The sequence below is a fragment of the Tupaia chinensis genome, unplaced genomic scaffold (assembly GCF_000334495.1).
Source record: "Tupaia chinensis unplaced genomic scaffold, TupChi_1.0 Scaffold000018_1, whole genome shotgun sequence".
Taxonomy (NCBI): Eukaryota; Metazoa; Chordata; class Mammalia; order Scandentia; family Tupaiidae; genus Tupaia; species Tupaia belangeri.
The window spans coordinates 2,003,873-2,020,719 of record NW_006159448.1 but is presented as its reverse complement, the minus strand read 5'-3'; the positions used below and the strand labels follow the sequence as shown (position 1 = coordinate 2,020,719).

The window sequence follows — 16,847 nt, the reverse complement described above, 5'->3', positions numbered from 1 at the left end:
AGAAAGGGGAGAAAAAAACAGAAAGCTTACTTTTCCCATGCCTCCAAAAAGGTAATATCCAGTTTTGAAGACCTTGAGAGTGGGATTAATTAGCTATATAATTAGGCAGTATTTTAGTCCATTGTTCTGTTTTAACAGAAATACCTGAGATTGGGTAATGTATTAAAAATAGAAAATTATTTAGCTCATGGTATTGGAGGTCCGAGGTCAAGGAGCCACATCTGTAAGGGTCTTCCTCTTAGTGGAGTTCTGAGAGAGATCTGGGCATTGCATAGTGAGGGTAAGAGCAGACAAAGTGAACTGTTTGTATCTCTGTGTCCCCCTGCAAACCCACAAGTATCCAACCATGGGGCTCTCACTCTAATGCCTAGTCACTTCCCAAAGGCCCCACCTCTCCAATCATAGTTGGATTAAATTTCCATCCCCTTAATCACAATAGCAACCAATCTTAAACAGATTAAGCTTTGGTGGATACACTCAAACTGTAGCGAGTCACAAATTTAATTTGTTTTTATTTCATATATAAGTTCCAATATAAAAATATGTAAGAATACCAGTAATGGTGTTTAGAGAACTTCTCTAGATAACTACTCTAAGGTATCTTCCAATTTGATAATTTTTTTTTTTAGAGAGGTTTTCGCTATAGAGCATGTGCTCTCACCAGACAGACAGAGAGAGACATAGAGACAGAAAGCGAGAAATCACCCCCCAGGGGGCATGGCCATGCCGCAATTCCTTCTCCTCCATTCTCCTCTCGGGATCTTGGGCACGCAGGCACATGCGCCCGGCTTGAGTTTTAAGCCACCAGGTCCAGGACGTGAACCGCGGTTGACTACGTGGGAGTCTAGCAACATAGCCATTACGCTAACTGCTGGTTCCCCCAATTTGATAATTTTATGACTCTAGGAATTTTTCATTATGAACTCTGGAATAGACTTATCTAGTCCACTTAATAATGTCAGGAGAATCTTTTGTATAAATGGTAGCTGCAGTATTATCTATTAGTGAATATTAATGACTATTAAAAATACTGCTATGACCATGTTGGTCATTCACAAAAAGCACCTTGCTAATGATGTGTTGTACAGCGATTAGCTGTCATTAGAGAATGATTTCAGAAAGCATTATGCAGGGTCTGCAGTGAAGAACGAAGACCAGATTTATTTAGTACCATCCAATGAATTCAGTGAATACCAACAGTACATAAATATTTGAACTCTTGAGAGTATCAATTCCTTTAGCATACTATACCTCACTGAATGCACTGAAGAATGAATTCTAATGATTTCATCTTGGTATGAAACTGAACTTCAGTTTACAGAAGCTGCCAGGATTCACAGAGAAACAGCTCTGGTATGAGAGAATTGGCTTAGAGATCTCGATTCTCTCATTTTGTAAGTAATGCTTCAATTCTTAAATGTGGCATCATTTTGGGGTAAAAGCAGTTTTAAATTTGTCAGAGTCCTCCTTGTTTTTTAAGTGAAGTATCATAAATAGTGTCATTGAACTAAGCCAGAAGTGGGCTTAGAACTCAGTTCCAGGGACTTTTATGGGATATATATGTATATACTCATATATATATTTAAAAAAAAACCTATTTCTTTGTTTTAGAGAAAATTATTTCCCCAATTTTTAAGTTTCTTGTTTGATTGTTAGGTTTTCTGTGAATAAACTTTAATGTGTGGAGTGGCAGTGGGAAACTGTGCAGATTAAAAGGTAGAGATTTAGCCTAATTAAATATGTAACAAATAATAATAGAAATGGAGAAAGTAAGGGAATGTGAGAAGGGAAGAAAGTTTTTTATGTAATCCAGCCTGTCCAGAATTAGACACCAGGATACAGCCTTTCCACTGTTTTGAATCATCACATTCTCGTTAGCTTCTGTTTCTAGAACAGGGTGGGGAAAAGCCACTGGAAACACAGTCAGGTCTCTCATCAGCACAGTGTTTGTGTTGACACACCTATGAAAAATTTGTCTCTCAGAGCTCCTACTCCACCTGATACACCTTGGGCTGGTCTCGCCTGGTTTTGAGTCTTATTATGCTCCCATTCTACTATTTTCTATAAATGGGAAGTACTGAAACTGATCCCATCACCAATGACACCGAAAGATTCAGTTTTGTGGTTTGAGAATTACTCTAGATACCAATAAAAGCAAGTCTTCATCCTCAAAGAATCTAGTTTCACAATCCTTCTTTGAGAACTTATCTGTGGCTTGGGCTTACCAGAACAGAAGTGGGAGAATTGAATTTCTAGTGTGAGTATCACTCATAACCTTTGTCACTAACTTCCGTTATATACCTTGTATTAGCCACAGTGACGTTCTCACACATAAATTCCACAGCAGGATGGTTGGAACTGTTTCTATCTGAATTTCTACAAAGAGTCTAGAGCCAGCTGACCACCACTGGGCCTTGGATCTAAGAAGTCATCTAATGTAGAGTGGAGTGTACTTCTGGAGGCTACCCAGAGTAGAAAGCCAGCATTTCAAGTCCGAGCCAATTTCCCGAAGGAGGTTCAAGAGTTGGTGCCAAAGAGAACAGATGGAAACTCAGAGTTCAGGTTGTGCAAGTGCCAAGAGTGAGGAATGAAATAAAACTTGACTGAAGTGAGAGCATTCAGGAACAACTGAGAATGATCTAACTAGAATGAATTTCAAATACTGCTGGCTGTCCAGGGCTGGCAGAGGGGGAAAGGTAGACCTAAGGTGTATTAATGTTGACAATTTCAGACCATTCAGTTTAAGTTAGAGACTATGCTAGACAAGCTATTGAGAGGGATGGGAGCGCCAGTAGAAGGGTAGAAGAGGCTGCGGGAGTACCCAATTTTATCTCTTAAATTCTCTGTTTCATGATTCTTCTATTGCATTCTACTTTGCAATATAAAATGTTTCATAAATATTTTTGATGTTGTGATGAACATAGAGAACACTCTTGTTCCTCCAGTTTGTTACTTTATTAATTACTTTAGTCTAAGACAAAGAAGGAAGAAAATATATAGACTTAATTACATGAAGAAAAAAATTTAAAAACAATCTTTTAAGAATTTAGTCTCTAGTGGAAAATAGCTGTACTTGAAATACTATACCACAAGATGGTGCTCACACATTGAGGTCATGAAGCCACAACATGCAACATTATGTAGTTATCTGTTTTTTCATTGTTTGCTATAAGTTTCCTTAGCACTGAACTGTAGTGAGTTTTAGAATTTAAGCTTATTAGCTAACATGCCCTTTTTTGGAGGAAAAGAACAGCAATTACACTTTTTTGTTTTGCTTTTTATATGATATAGATCTTTCATTATATAATTTTTGATATATCAGGTGAGTCAAAATGTGTACTTCTACTGTGCTTATTTTTTTTCTCTCTTTTGTTTCCTTTCGACTCAAGACAGTACAACATAAACTAGCAGAATTAAAAACGCACATCTGTGTATCCAGAGCTTTTATGGACAGCTGTCTCCAGCTGCATGCAAAGAGAAGTCTGGACTCTGCCACTGCTTCCATGGCAAAATATTGGTATGCGTGCTACAGTCATTAACATGCAGTGTTTACGCAGACTGTTATGGATTTCTGCCAAATTCAAATTCAGACTTGAGGATCTTAAAGGAAGAAGTCTTTGTAAATTAAAATATGGCAGCAAGAACCAACTTCTTTAAAAAAATACTGAAAAGTCTTATAAGCCTATTTATAATGTGCTAAGAATGACTTGAGTTGGCACTTAATTCTTAACCTGTTATTAAAAATGAAATATGAAGAGACTGAAGTAGGGTGACTGATTAGTTCGTTCACATAAGAGTTTAATTTCAGATTATCTGCTAAGTGGCAGCGTATAGGGCCGTGTAGTGAGGCTGAAAGAAAATAGTACAATTTAAGAATTTTGAGTTAGAGCCCCAATTCTTTCATTAAATGAGTATAATTAAACTTAATTCCTTTTGGGACAAGTTTTTGTTATCTGTGAAATGACTAGGTTGGACGCGATTTTTCTATTTAAGGCATTTTCCAGACCTAGGGAAAAAATTCTTAAAGTACTGCCTGTATAATTAAAAGTTGTACTTGTTCTATTAAGTAAAAGGGGAAAAAAACGTCCTAAGAAGTTTCGAAAGACTTTCCTTTGAATGAAAGATGATTAGCAATGATGTTAAAGATGAATTAATTGAAAAAAGTCCCCCAGAAGGCTTTTGTATTTTTCAAAATGCAGGAACTTACAGTCTGTATTGGCTTCTGGAAATGGATTTGGTTTTTCTCTTTTTAAAAACAAACATTCTCATGTCTCATTAACCCAAAAGTAACCTCGAAAAAATTCCCATCATTATTCATTAACTTGTGTTCAGTTCAGTCATAAGTCGAGTAGGGGAAATATTTGGTGCTTTATGTAATGATTCTGTAATAATAAACTTGCCAGGTTGAAAAGTAATGTGGACTTACTAGGAACTTCACTTTAGGGTGAAAGCTTTTTACATTTACCTTTACAATAAGTTCTTTGACTAGTGGAGAAACAAGTATAAAAATAAAAATTAGATTATTTTGGAAAAAGAGAAGTTTGGACAGCTATTGACCTCATTGTTTTTTGAAAACAGCAGTTTTATTAGACAGTATCATATTCAATGTGATATTTCACATTGAAGCAGAGAAAGCAACTAATTATAGCTAAATATTTCACCAAAATACTTTTCAAATACAAAAGAAAAAGATTAAATTCCAAATATTATTGCCTCCAGAGTCTTGTTTGTTAAACATTACATTGTTACTGTATTTCTCAGGAATATCTTTACCTATCCTATGATTTGAGTTGAAAATGATTTTAAATAATTTTAAGTATCTATGTTTGTCTTTGTTTTATGTTTTCTACTACTGAAAAATCAATAAAATATTTTTAATAAAAATTGTTTTCTCTTTGGGACCGCCAGATGATGCAATGGTTACATTATGCCACATAGTTGACAGTGGTTCGGGTCCCAGACCCAGAGGCTTAAAACTCATGCCAGGCATGTATGTCCAAAATCCTGAGAGGAAAATGGAGAAGGGATTGCAGCATGGCCATCCACCCTGGGCGGTGATTTCTCACTTCAGTCTCTTTGTCTCTCTGATGAACACATGTGCCCTATAGCAAAAATCTATTTAAAAAAAAAAAAGGAAGAATTTTTTTCTTCTATTGTGTAGTTGGTGCTTGTGTGTGTGTAAGTCTCTGTTGTTTTAAACAGGTCTCTCCGTGTCGTTAACCTCATGCCTCAGTCTCCTGAATAGCAGGGTGAGACCACAGGGGTACACTGCCATGCCTGGCTTTTTTCTTTTTTTCCTAGAAAATTTTTAAAAGAATTGTCTATCTAATTTTATTCATTATTGTTTTGTTGTGTTTTAATTTGCTATAGGGCTTGTGTGCTCACCAGAGAGAGGCAGAGAGAGAGGGACGGTGAGAAAATAAGCAGCCAGGTCTGGGACTGGAAATGTGATCAGCCAGGTGGGAGGTCAGCCTCTTAACTACCTCTCCATCTGGTGGCCCTATTTTTTTTTTAATTTTTCAGAATTTTGAACTAACATATTTTTATCTTGAGATGAATAAAATCCCTACCTGTTATCCTATGGATTTTAATAATTAAAATTCGGAAGATTTATTGCTGAATGAAGCAAGCCAGGCTATGAAAGAGAGACAGCGGATGTCATGTCTCCACTTAATATATACTGACTGCAGTCTATGGTGGAAACTGAAAGATTAGAGGATATAGAAGCATGGAAAATGGTTATGGATACGGAAGACACTGTGAGAAGAGGTTGGGAGAAGGGGAGAGTATGAGTAAAAGAATCAAGGGGAAAACTAGAGCGGCAAGACATTTATGGGACACAGAAATGGATGATTATCTACTGATGATAACATGTATAGTATCTTCAGCTGGACTGGTGTGAAGTGTATTCGTGTTAGGTAAATTTACTTCACAAGCTGTAGTAATGTATAGTGATTAAATGTATAAAATAAATTAAAATAATTTTTTAAAAATTGTTGTGATAAGCCAAAGGAGAATTTTTGTCAAGTACTTCACACACACACACACACACACACACACACACACACACATACACACACATACACACACATTTGTACACTTCAGGAATAATATTCCCCAAAATACTTTTTTTTGAGAGATATTTTGCTACAGGGTGTGTGTGCTCACAGGAGAGACAAGAGGCAGAATATGAGAAATCACCCACCAGGGTGGGCAACCACACCACAGCCCTCTCTCCTCCATTCTCCTCTTGGGATTCTGGGCACGCACACATACATGCCTGGCGTGAGTTTCAAGCCACTGGGGCTGGGACTTGAGCCATGGTCAACCAAGTGGAAGTCCAGTGCCTCAGCTACCACACCATCTGTTGGCCCACCCCAAATAATTTTTAAATAAGTTTCCTATATGATGGCATATACATTAATAGTCTATCCTCTTAGGTTTTAGTTTTACCTTCTGTTTATTTCTGGAAAGTCAAAACTCTATTTTCTTTTCATAGTTACTAAAATTCAGAATTATAATTGATAAATAAAAAGATGACATCTTGGGCCAGCAGGTGGCATGGAGATTAAGGTCACTGAATCCCACAAGGCATATTGCATTATTCAAGACCTAGACCCAGCATCTTGAAAAGCAAACCAGGCATCTTTGTATATATGCCCAAAATCCCGAGAAGAGATTGCACATGGCCATGCCTCCTGGGAAGTGATTTCTCACTTTCCCTCTCTCTGTCTCTCTCTGGCATATTTCAAAGGTAAAAAAGAACTAGATGGCTGAGTTGTTTAGATTACACTGAGAATCTAAATAAATTAGACCAGGGCCAGCTCCATGACCTGGTGGTTAAGGGAGTTGGATTCCTCATGACCAACTGTACCATTTGAATCCCAGCCGTAGCGGCTTGGGAAACATGCCAGGTACATGTGCCTGCATGCCCTGAATCTTGATGGGATACAGAAACAGAGGAGAAGGGATTGCAGTGTGATGACACCCCACTAGGGAAGGGGGTGCTTTTCCTCTCTTCCTGTCTTTTTATCTTTCTCTGGTGAGCACATGTGCCCTCTGGTGAATTATTGGATTTTCGGAAAAGTAGTGATACATTTTTACATAGAAAATATGTCATGACTTTTCTGACAACCCAATAAATAAATAAGGGTGATAATTAAATAAGGGCAAATTCAAGACTTTATTATATCCTTTCAAAGCCTCAACTAGATGGAACCTAATAGTCTGAGTTTTCTGCATTTTGTTCTTAGCTTTAACAAAAAATAGCCAGAAGTGTAATTGACCAAGAGGCATTCTTTATGTGAAAATTCTCTATTTCAATTGTAATTTTTACCATCTTCTCTGATTGGCTAATATGCCGCTTGAATTGCTTGATAATTGTGTGCATTTAAAGAGTTGTACATTTTGACTTTAAACATGTTCTGCTTTTTCTTTTGTTCATCTAGGATATCTGAATTACAAAACAAGGTAGCATATGACTGTGTACAACTCCATGGAGGTTGGGGATACATGTGGGAATATCCGATTGCAAGGTTAGTATGGTTGTTCTGTTACACTCTTCTTGATGTGAACGAAGAAAAAGTAAAATTTCTTTACTGTACTTTTTATATCAAGTATAGAGATAAAGGAGGAGTGAAAATATTTTCATTTTTTAATTGACTGCAGAATATGTTCAAACAAATTGTAGCAGCTTTATTTAATTGTATAATGACTAGGATCTTATCCCTTTTTATTGGTATTTAAAAAAAATTTTAATCATTTTTAAAGAAAGTGAACAGGTCTGACTTCATGGCCTAGTGGTTAAGGGAACCAAATCCCAAATGGTCAACCATGCAGCTCAAGTCCCAGACCCAGCAACTTGAAAAACATAACAGGTGTGTGTGTGAGCATGTCTTAAATCCCAAGAGGATGTAGAAAGGGAGAAGAAGGGATTGTGGCATGATCATCCCCCCTTGGAGTATGATTTCTTCCTCTCTGTCTCACTTTCTCTCTCTCTGTCTCTCTCTGGCAAGTGCGTACACCCTCTAGCAAATTATGTTTTTCTGAGATTTTTGCTATAGGGCACATTCATTTGCCAGAGAGACAGAAAGAGACAGAGAGACAGAAAGAGTGAAATCATCCCCCCACCCAGGGGATTGGCCACACCACAATCTCTTTTCTAGTCTCCTCTTGGGATCTTGGGCACACATACATGTGCCTGGCGAGAGTTTTAAGCTGCTGGGTCCAGAACTTAAACCATAGTCTACTAACTGGGAGTCCAGCAATGTAACCATTACACCATCTGCTAGTGCCCCCTCTGGCAAATTTTTCACCAATCAATCAATCAATAAATAAAAGACTATGAAGAGGCCATTATACTGAAAGTTGATGCTCGGCTTTGAGTCATTGTATAGAAAGATAGTTATCACTTTTTAATAAATGAACAATACAGAAAAATTAACCTACATGTGAAAAGGACATAAGATGTAATGTGTTAAATACTTTTTTATTTTGCTCTGAAAATAAAACAAAGATATTTATTTTTTCCAAATAGTTATTTCCCTCAAATTCAATGCAAATTTAACATATCTCCTTTTATTGTATGAAATGATGAATAGTCTTGTTAATATCAACCATAATATCAATTCATAAATAAGCAGTATCCTCTTTCATATTTCTTCCTCCATCTCTCTAATTTCCTCTTCCTTTTCCCTGTAGTCTTTCACCTCAGTAATCTCCCCATGGGATTTCTATCACTTTAGGAAATACAGTTTTCCTCTTATTTAACAGTATCTCCAGCATATACAATCTCCCAAGGAAGCTTTTTGCTATTTTTTTTGGTGGGTGGGGGGAGAGGTTTTTGCAATAGGGAGCATGCGCTCTCGCCAGACAGACAGAGAGACAGAAAGCAGGAAATCACCTCCCAGGGGGGATGGCCACGCCACAATCCCTTCTCCTCCATTCTCCTCTCGGGATCTTGGGCATGCACGCACACGCGCTCGGCGTGAGTTTAAGCCACCAGGTCCGGGACTCAAACCGCGGTTGACTACGTGCGAGTCCAGCGACATAGCCATTACACCAACTGCTGGCCCCGCTATTAATTTTTTTAAGACAGATTCTCAATTTGTTGCAATTCTCCTGCCTTATCCTCTGAGTAGTTGGAAATAAGGCATGTGTGGAATATAGGCATGTGTGGAATACAGGCATATATAGAACACAAGCAAGTGTAGAATACAGGCAAGTGCTGCTACCCCCACTCTCAGGTTGAACCAGGAGTAGGACCTGGACCTCCTACGTCACCCCAGCCTCTGGAGCAGCAGTGACTTAGCAGCTCATGCTGTGGGCTCCTATACCTGTGTATCTATAGATTATATCTATTAATTCACTCTTTTTTCATTCAATTTTTGTTATACAAAAAAAGTTCAATGTAATTCTGAATATGAGAACCAAACTACAATGAATTTCTAAATATTTCTAGTTTTTATCTAAATGTAGAATATCCGAGGGAAAAAATATAAAAACTCATATGCAATCTGGCAGCCTAACACTTTCAGATTTATTATTTTAGCAAGCATAATTGAAAATGTTAGCTGTGCTTATAGTCTTTACTGAGGAAAATAAACATTTTATTAAAGTTACATTAAAAACAGAAGCTCCAGAGTAGATATAATTTACTCATTTTCTCTAGCCATTTGGCAGCACAGAAAGCCTTAATCACGGGGTAAATATAATTTATAAACTTTTATAAAAAGTCAGCAACAACCAGACTTTTTTTCTGCTTGAGAATGTAGGCATGAACTAGCTAGACGGTTTTTTCTTTTATAAATTAATTCTTGGATGTGGGTTTTGGTATATACTTTCAGGAGTACTTTGAATGGGCCTTAATCAGAAGCAGACACTAAAAAAACAGAATCTTTGTATAGTCATGAAACCAGAAGTAAACTTTGAGTTAAGCTAGCACAAAATAAGTCACTAGAATTTTTCCCGTGTATTTTCATGTTTTGTTTATAATATTATATATCTTATTCATAATATTCAGGATGCTAAGAAAAGCTAAATAATAATTATGTTTATATTTTTCTACCTGACTCTGTTGTTCAACTGTTGCAGAGAATTGTAGACTTAGTGTGGATCAGTTTGTGTAGCTTAGTTAGGTTCTAAGAAAGACATCATTAGGTGAGGAAGAGGCAACTATCTAGATGATTTAAGATTGGCTTCGTAAGCCCTAGTCTCTGAATTTTCAGAATCAATTCCTTCAGGTCAGTAGTACGTAAAAAATTGTAGCTTGCTGGCTTATGTGAAATCCCTGTTTGCAGTTTAAGAGATTTATGTATTTTTTGGTATATACTTAAAAAAAAGTCAATTAGACCTATTAGACAATATGTTTATATAGTGTACAGACTTTGATAGGAAAATGATTCTAATTGTGTTTTCTTATATCCCTGAGATTAAGCTACAGTGTGTGTGTGTGTGTGTGTGTGTGTGTGTCTTGGTTTCAGAGACAAAGAGGTGTTTTGTGTTTGCTGTTTTTGTTTTTTGTTTATGTATGTGTGTGTGTGTGTGTGTGTGTGTCTTGGTTTCAGAGACAAAGAGGTGTTTTGTGTTTGCTGTTTTTGTTTTTTGTTTATATATGTGTGTGTGTGTGTGTGTGTGTGTCTTGGTTTCAGAGACAAAGAGGTGTTTTGTGTTTGCTGTTTTTGTTTTTTGTTTATATATGTGTGTGTGTGTGTGTGTGTGTGTCTTGGTTTCAGAGACAAAGAGGTGTTTTGTGTTTGCTGTTTTTGTTTTTTGTTTATATATGTGTGTGTGTGTGTGTGTGTGTGTCTTGGTTTCAGAGACAAAGAGGTGTTTTGTGTTTGCTGTTTTTGTTTTTTGTTTATATATGTGTGTGTGTGTGTGTGTGTGTGTCTTGGTTTCAGAGACAAAGAGGTGTTTTGTGTTTGCTGTTTTTGTTTTTTGTTTATATATGTGTGTGTGTGTGTGTGTGTGTGTCTTGGTTTCAGAGACAAAGAGGTGTTTTGTGTTTGCTGTTTTTGTTTTTTGTTTATATATGTGTGTGTGTGTGTGTGTGTGTGTCTTGGTTTCAGAGACAAAGAGGTGTTTTGTGTTTGCTGTTTTTGTTTTTTGTTTATATATGTGTGTGTGTGTGTGTGTGTGTGTCTTGGTTTCAGAGACAAAGAGGTGTTTTGTGTTTGCTGTTTTTGTTTTTTGTTTATATATGTGTGTGTGTGTGTGTGTGTGTGTCTTGGTTTCAGAGACAAAGAGGTGTTTTGTGTTTGCTGTTTTTGTTTTTTGTTTATATATGTGTGTGTGTGTGTGTGTGTGTGTCTTGGTTTCAGAGACAAAGAGGTGTTTTGTGTTTGCTGTTTTTGTTTTTTGTTTATATATGTGTGTGTGTGTGTGTGTGTGTGTCTTGGTTTCAGAGACAAAGAGGTGTTTTGTGTTTGCTGTTTTTGTTTTTTGTTTATATATGTGTGTGTGTGTGTGTGTGTGTGTCTTGGTTTCAGAGACAAAGAGGTGTTTTGTGTTTGCTGTTTTTGTTTTTTGTTTATATATGTGTGTGTGTGTGTGTGTGTGTGTCTTGGTTTCAGAGACAAAGAGGTGTTTTGTGTTTGCTGTTTTTGTTTTTTGTTTATATATGTGTGTGTGTGTGTGTGTGTGTGTCTTGGTTTCAGAGACAAAGAGGTGTTTTGTGTTTGCTGTTTTTGTTTTTTGTTTATATATGTGTGTGTGTGTGTGTGTGTGTGTCTTGGTTTCAGAGACAAAGAGGTGTTTTGTGTTTGCTGTTTTTGTTTTTTGTTTATATATGTGTGTGTGTGTGTGTGTGTGTGTCTTGGTTTCAGAGACAAAGAGGTGTTTTGTGTTTGCTGTTTTTGTTTTTTGTTTATATATGTGTGTGTGTGTGTGTGTGTGTGTCTTGGTTTCAGAGACAAAGAGGTGTTTTGTGTTTGCTGTTTTTGTTTTTTGTTTATATATGTGTGTGTGTGTGTGTGTGTGTGTCTTGGTTTCAGAGACAAAGAGGTGTTTTGTGTTTGCTGTTTTTGTTTTTTGTTTATATATGTGTGTGTGTGTGTGTGTGTGTGTCTTGGTTTCAGAGACAAAGAGGTGTTTTGTGTTTGCTGTTTTTGTTTTTTGTTTATATATGTGTGTGTGTGTGTGTGTGTGTGTCTTGGTTTCAGAGACAAAGAGGTGTTTTGTGTTTGCTGTTTTTGTTTTTTGTTTATATATGTGTGTGTGTGTGTGTGTGTGTATGTGTGAATAACTAGTTTAGCATATAGGTTTAATGCAGTCTTCCACATTTAGCTTGGGCCTGTGAGAAGTGAGATCTGATCTTTGCCATTTGAAGGCTTCTCTGCTATGCTAGGAGGAACCTGAGATGTGGAGCTTCCCTGCAGTCTGGTTAAACATTTTTCTCTGCTGCCTTTCTCTGTTAATTTTAGTTGATGACTGGATTTAACTAGTAACTTATAAAAGATCTACTGATCTTTGTCATTACCTCGTTGAAACTTTTTTAAAGTTGGGAAAAAAAATGCCCAACCCAGTCCAAAAATGTCTAGAAGCGTTGAGATTGCTGAAATAGACTGAAGTGCTAAACAGGAGCTCAGAAGGCAACTGCTGGATTTTGCGGAGAGCAGCAAAATTTGTTCAGAAAAATGTATGATTGAAAACAAATGTCTCTTGATTTTTAGAACCTTCACCAGAAAGTACTGAGAGTCTAAATTTCTGTTTCAGTACAGGAGATCAAATTAGTAAATATTCACTAATTACCCATTTTTTGCAAGGTGCCCTGATGAACATAGGAAAGGATAAATCTACAATTGTTCACATTTCTAAAAGACTGGCACATTTAATTTATCTTAAAAATTAAATTAAAAAACAAATTTTATGCTTGAAAAATTGCCTTTCAATTTAGCCATGAGGAAAGTCCATACTAAATAAGAAACTTAAAAGTGCTTGGGCCAGTGAAAGTACCGGGATATAAAAACAAAACAAAACCTTGCTAAGAGGCAGGATACCTCATACATTCTCATTTCAGACTGCCAATTTATTTATTATGTGGTCATTAAATAGCAATAATTAATTAGTAAATGTATTAACTTTTCTGAACCTCAGTTCCTGTATCTACTGAACAACAATAATAATGATTTCTCTCTGATCCTTTGGCTGAGAAGATGAAATGATAAGAAAATCTAAAAAACAACTGGACAGTGGCATGTTTGCTGTCACGGCTATCAAAAGTGAACTCCTGATATTATTTATCAATTTATTTATTTTTGTGGCAATGGACTTTGTCACTTAATATTTTAACCCCATACGTCACTGGATTGATTTTTTAAGCACTTTCTAAAAATAAATTATTTGCTAACTTTCTGGAAGTAATATTTTCTAAAGCATCAATTCATACTCCTGATACTGGTAATGGTGGTGGAATCTAAAGGGATACAGGAAAATATGTAAGTTTTTTCTCTTTTATTTTCAACAAAATTATTACTAATTTCTACAAAATTAAATTAAACATACTTATAGATGTTATTTTGAATTTGTAATCTCTTTAAGAAAATTAAAATGAACCTTGATGTAGTATCTTAGTGTTTTTTATAGTTATAGCAACCTAGGATAAATGCCGTAACTGAAAAAAATAAGTAATTTATAAAGGAGTGTATTGTTTGAATTTCATTAAATGAATATTTTAGTTAATAGTTACCTGGTGAGACAAAATGTACACTTCTTAATATCTTTTATTTATTCAATCAACTTCTGATTTATCCAGAGCTTACGTGGATGCCCGAGTGCAGACAATCTATGGCGGTACCAGTGAGATAATGAAGGAGCTGATTGCGAGAGACATCGTCCGTGACGAGTAGACATCTGCCCACATCCTGGAATCCTATTACAGCTAATCTGATTTTGAATCTACTCAAGATAAAATGTAACCTGGAAAGGGGGAAAACACTAAGCATGTTTTCATATTCTCTTCCTATAGAGAAAGATACCAAGAAAGATACACAATAAAACAAATCTTTGAACCCAAAGATTCTAAAATTCTCCAGTATATGGTTAAATTTTATTACATAGGTAAAAGTCAAACATTTTCTGATTCTAAAAACCTTAGTGTTTCACTTATCACTAAAATTCTAAAAAGTATAAATTGCTTAAATCTTTAAAATCGAGGCAGAAATAATTTTATATCGTCATACTCTAAAAACAATATTTACAGACATTGACTTTTAAAGGAAACATCAACATAATTTAGGAGGCAAAGCCATTCCAGCTATCTTTTGCTCCAAATTCCCTACAACCATGGGTTCCACCACTCTACCCCAAACCCATTTTCTAAAATGGAATCCTTTCTTCAAACAAATGTTCATGCTCGATATCTCGGTGAAACGAAACATGAGGGACCAGCAGACGGTGTAATGGTTTCATCACTGGACTCCCACATAGTTGACCACAGTTCATAGCTTAAAACTCACTCTGGGCGCTTGAGTGTGTATGCCCAAGATCCCAAAAGGAGAATGGAGGAGAAGGGATTGAGGTGAGGCCATCCCCCAAGCGGGTGATTTCTCGTTTTCTGTCTCTCTGTCTCTCTCTCTCTCCAGTGAATGCATGTACTCTATAGTAAAAAATCTCTCTTAAGAAGAAAATGAAACATGAATGAATAAGGAGTTAGCCTGGTTGAGACAGAAAGTCTTTTTGCCTTCCTGCCTTGAAACTTGGAGGACTCAGCTAAGTATCTCCTAGCCCTGAGCAGGCGATCCACTTGATTCTCTCCACTACTGACACCTGGGCTTTTTCAACAGATTTCCATTGCAGTTTTTAGGAAATCACAGAACAATCCATCATCCTTCGGCTTTGAGATAATGACATATTTTATATAAATCAAAGCAGTGGCTCTTAATTTGTTACACAACACTGTAATTTATTTGTTAATTTAACAGATACTTTCTGTCTTTCATAAACCAGGCTGTTAAAAATACAACGGCACATAAAAATGGCAAGTTTGCTGGGACCAGCAATTGGCGCAATGGCTATGTCGCTGGACTCCCATGTAGTTGACCATGGTTCGAGTCCCAGACCTTGTGGCTTAAACTCACGCTGGTGTGTGTGCATGTGCATGTGTGTTCAAGATACGGAGAAGAGAATGGAGGAGAAGGAATTGCAGTGTGACCATCCCCCCTGGGGAGTGATTTCTCGCTTTCTGTCTCTCTGTCTCTCTATAGCAAAAATCTCTCCTCCCAAAAAAATGGCAAGTTTGCTACTAATAAGTAAATGAATAAACAAATAAGTAGGAATTATTAAATAAGGTAGTAAGTAAATAAATAAGATAATTTTAAATTATAAGTGCAATAAAAGAAATAAAGCAATAATTGAAAATAGTAAAGTGAGGAAATGACATTTGATTTGAAATGTACAAGCAATTATTAACAAAAATAAATAATTTTTATAACTGGGATTTCTCGGTACCTGTTTTTCTTTGCATATATAGTGAGACACTGAATAAAGTAGTTTAAAAATGGACACAGATGTATTCTTATTCAACTTAGAATACTTAAACATCTTATTTGATATTGCTGGTATTAAATAAACATTTTTTAATACAGCCTTTACAACTGGATAGAGTAGAGAGAAGAGAAAATATTTTGAAACTTTTAAATTTTAATTAATTAATTAATTCGCTATAGGGTGTTTGCCTGAGAGAAAGAGAGAGAAAGTGTTCTCACATCTGAGTTCCAAGTAGGAATGGCCATGCCACAATCACTTCTCCAGTCTCCTTTTGGGATTTTAGGTGAGAACTCATACACGTGCGTGATTGTCAAGCTGCCGGGTTCCAGACTGGAACTTGCAGCTGGCCATGTGGGATCCAGTGCCTTAACATCCATACCACCTGCTAGCACCAATGCCATTTTCCCTCCTTCCTTCCTTCCTTTCCTTCCTTTTATTTATTTAGTTATTTTTTTTAATTTTCACCATCTTGCATGAGAGAGACAATGAGAGGGAAAGTGAGAAATCACTCTCCGGCTGCTCCAGGCCTGCATACTTCAGCACAATGTTATTATAAACTAGGAGGCAATGTACTATGACTGACAGTTACATAGGCAATGCATGGACTGGGAAAAGCAGTCATGAATGGTTTTATCCAAAGAAAGAGAGCAGAAATTTCTACTGGAAGACCTAAATCTATTTCTCTCTCTCTCTTACACACACACACCAGTTACATCGGCAATGCACGGACTGGGAAAAGAAAGCAGTCATGAATGGTTTTATCCAAAGAAAGAGAGCAGAAATTTCTACTGGAAGACCTAAATCTATTTCTCTCTCTCTCTTACACACACACACACACACACACACATAGACTCAGAGCTATTAGTCTCCTAGAGCTAGAAGTTGGTTCTGATAATTTTTATATGTCAGAAAGTAAGATGATTTCTAAGGTAGAATTTTTTGGGGGGGAGGGGGGAGGTTTTTTGCTACAGGGCGCATGCGCTTGCCAGACAGAGAGAGACAGAGAGACAGAAAGCGAAAAATCACCCCCCAGGGAGGATGGCCATGACGCAATCCCTTCTCCTCCATTCTCTTCTTGGGATCCTGGGCACACATGCACATACGCCCACCATGAGTTTCAAGCCACCAGGTCAGGGACGCGAACCGCGTTCGACTACGTGGAAGTCCAGCGACATAGCCATTACACTAACTGCTGGTCCCTTCTAAGGTAGAATTTTTATGCAATAATCTCTGGGATGTTTTCTCTCTTCAAGGCCAGTGGTTTTCATTATCTTACTGTCTTCAGTCTTGCTTTACACCTCCTAAAGAAGCATGTGTTGTATCAGGAGAGCTAAAAACATAAAAGAGAATTCAGAACATGC

At 36.8% G+C, this 16,847-nt stretch overlaps 1 protein-coding gene across 1 annotated transcript in view; it reads left to right on the top strand.

Moving 5' to 3' along the window:
- The window catches only part of ACADL (acyl-CoA dehydrogenase long chain), a 65,151-nt gene extending 51,123 nt beyond the window's left edge, over nt 1-14,028 (top strand). The window contains exons 9-11 of the mRNA XM_027770219.1: nt 3,390-3,517; nt 7,449-7,535; nt 13,754-14,028. Coding sequence (XP_027626020.1) covers nt 3,390-3,517; nt 7,449-7,535; nt 13,754-13,847 — 309 coding nt within the window. The 3' untranslated portion in view covers nt 13,848-14,028. The remainder of the gene's footprint in view (nt 1-3,389; nt 3,518-7,448; nt 7,536-13,753) is intronic.
- The last annotated feature ends 2,819 nt before the right edge of the window (nt 14,029-16,847 follow it).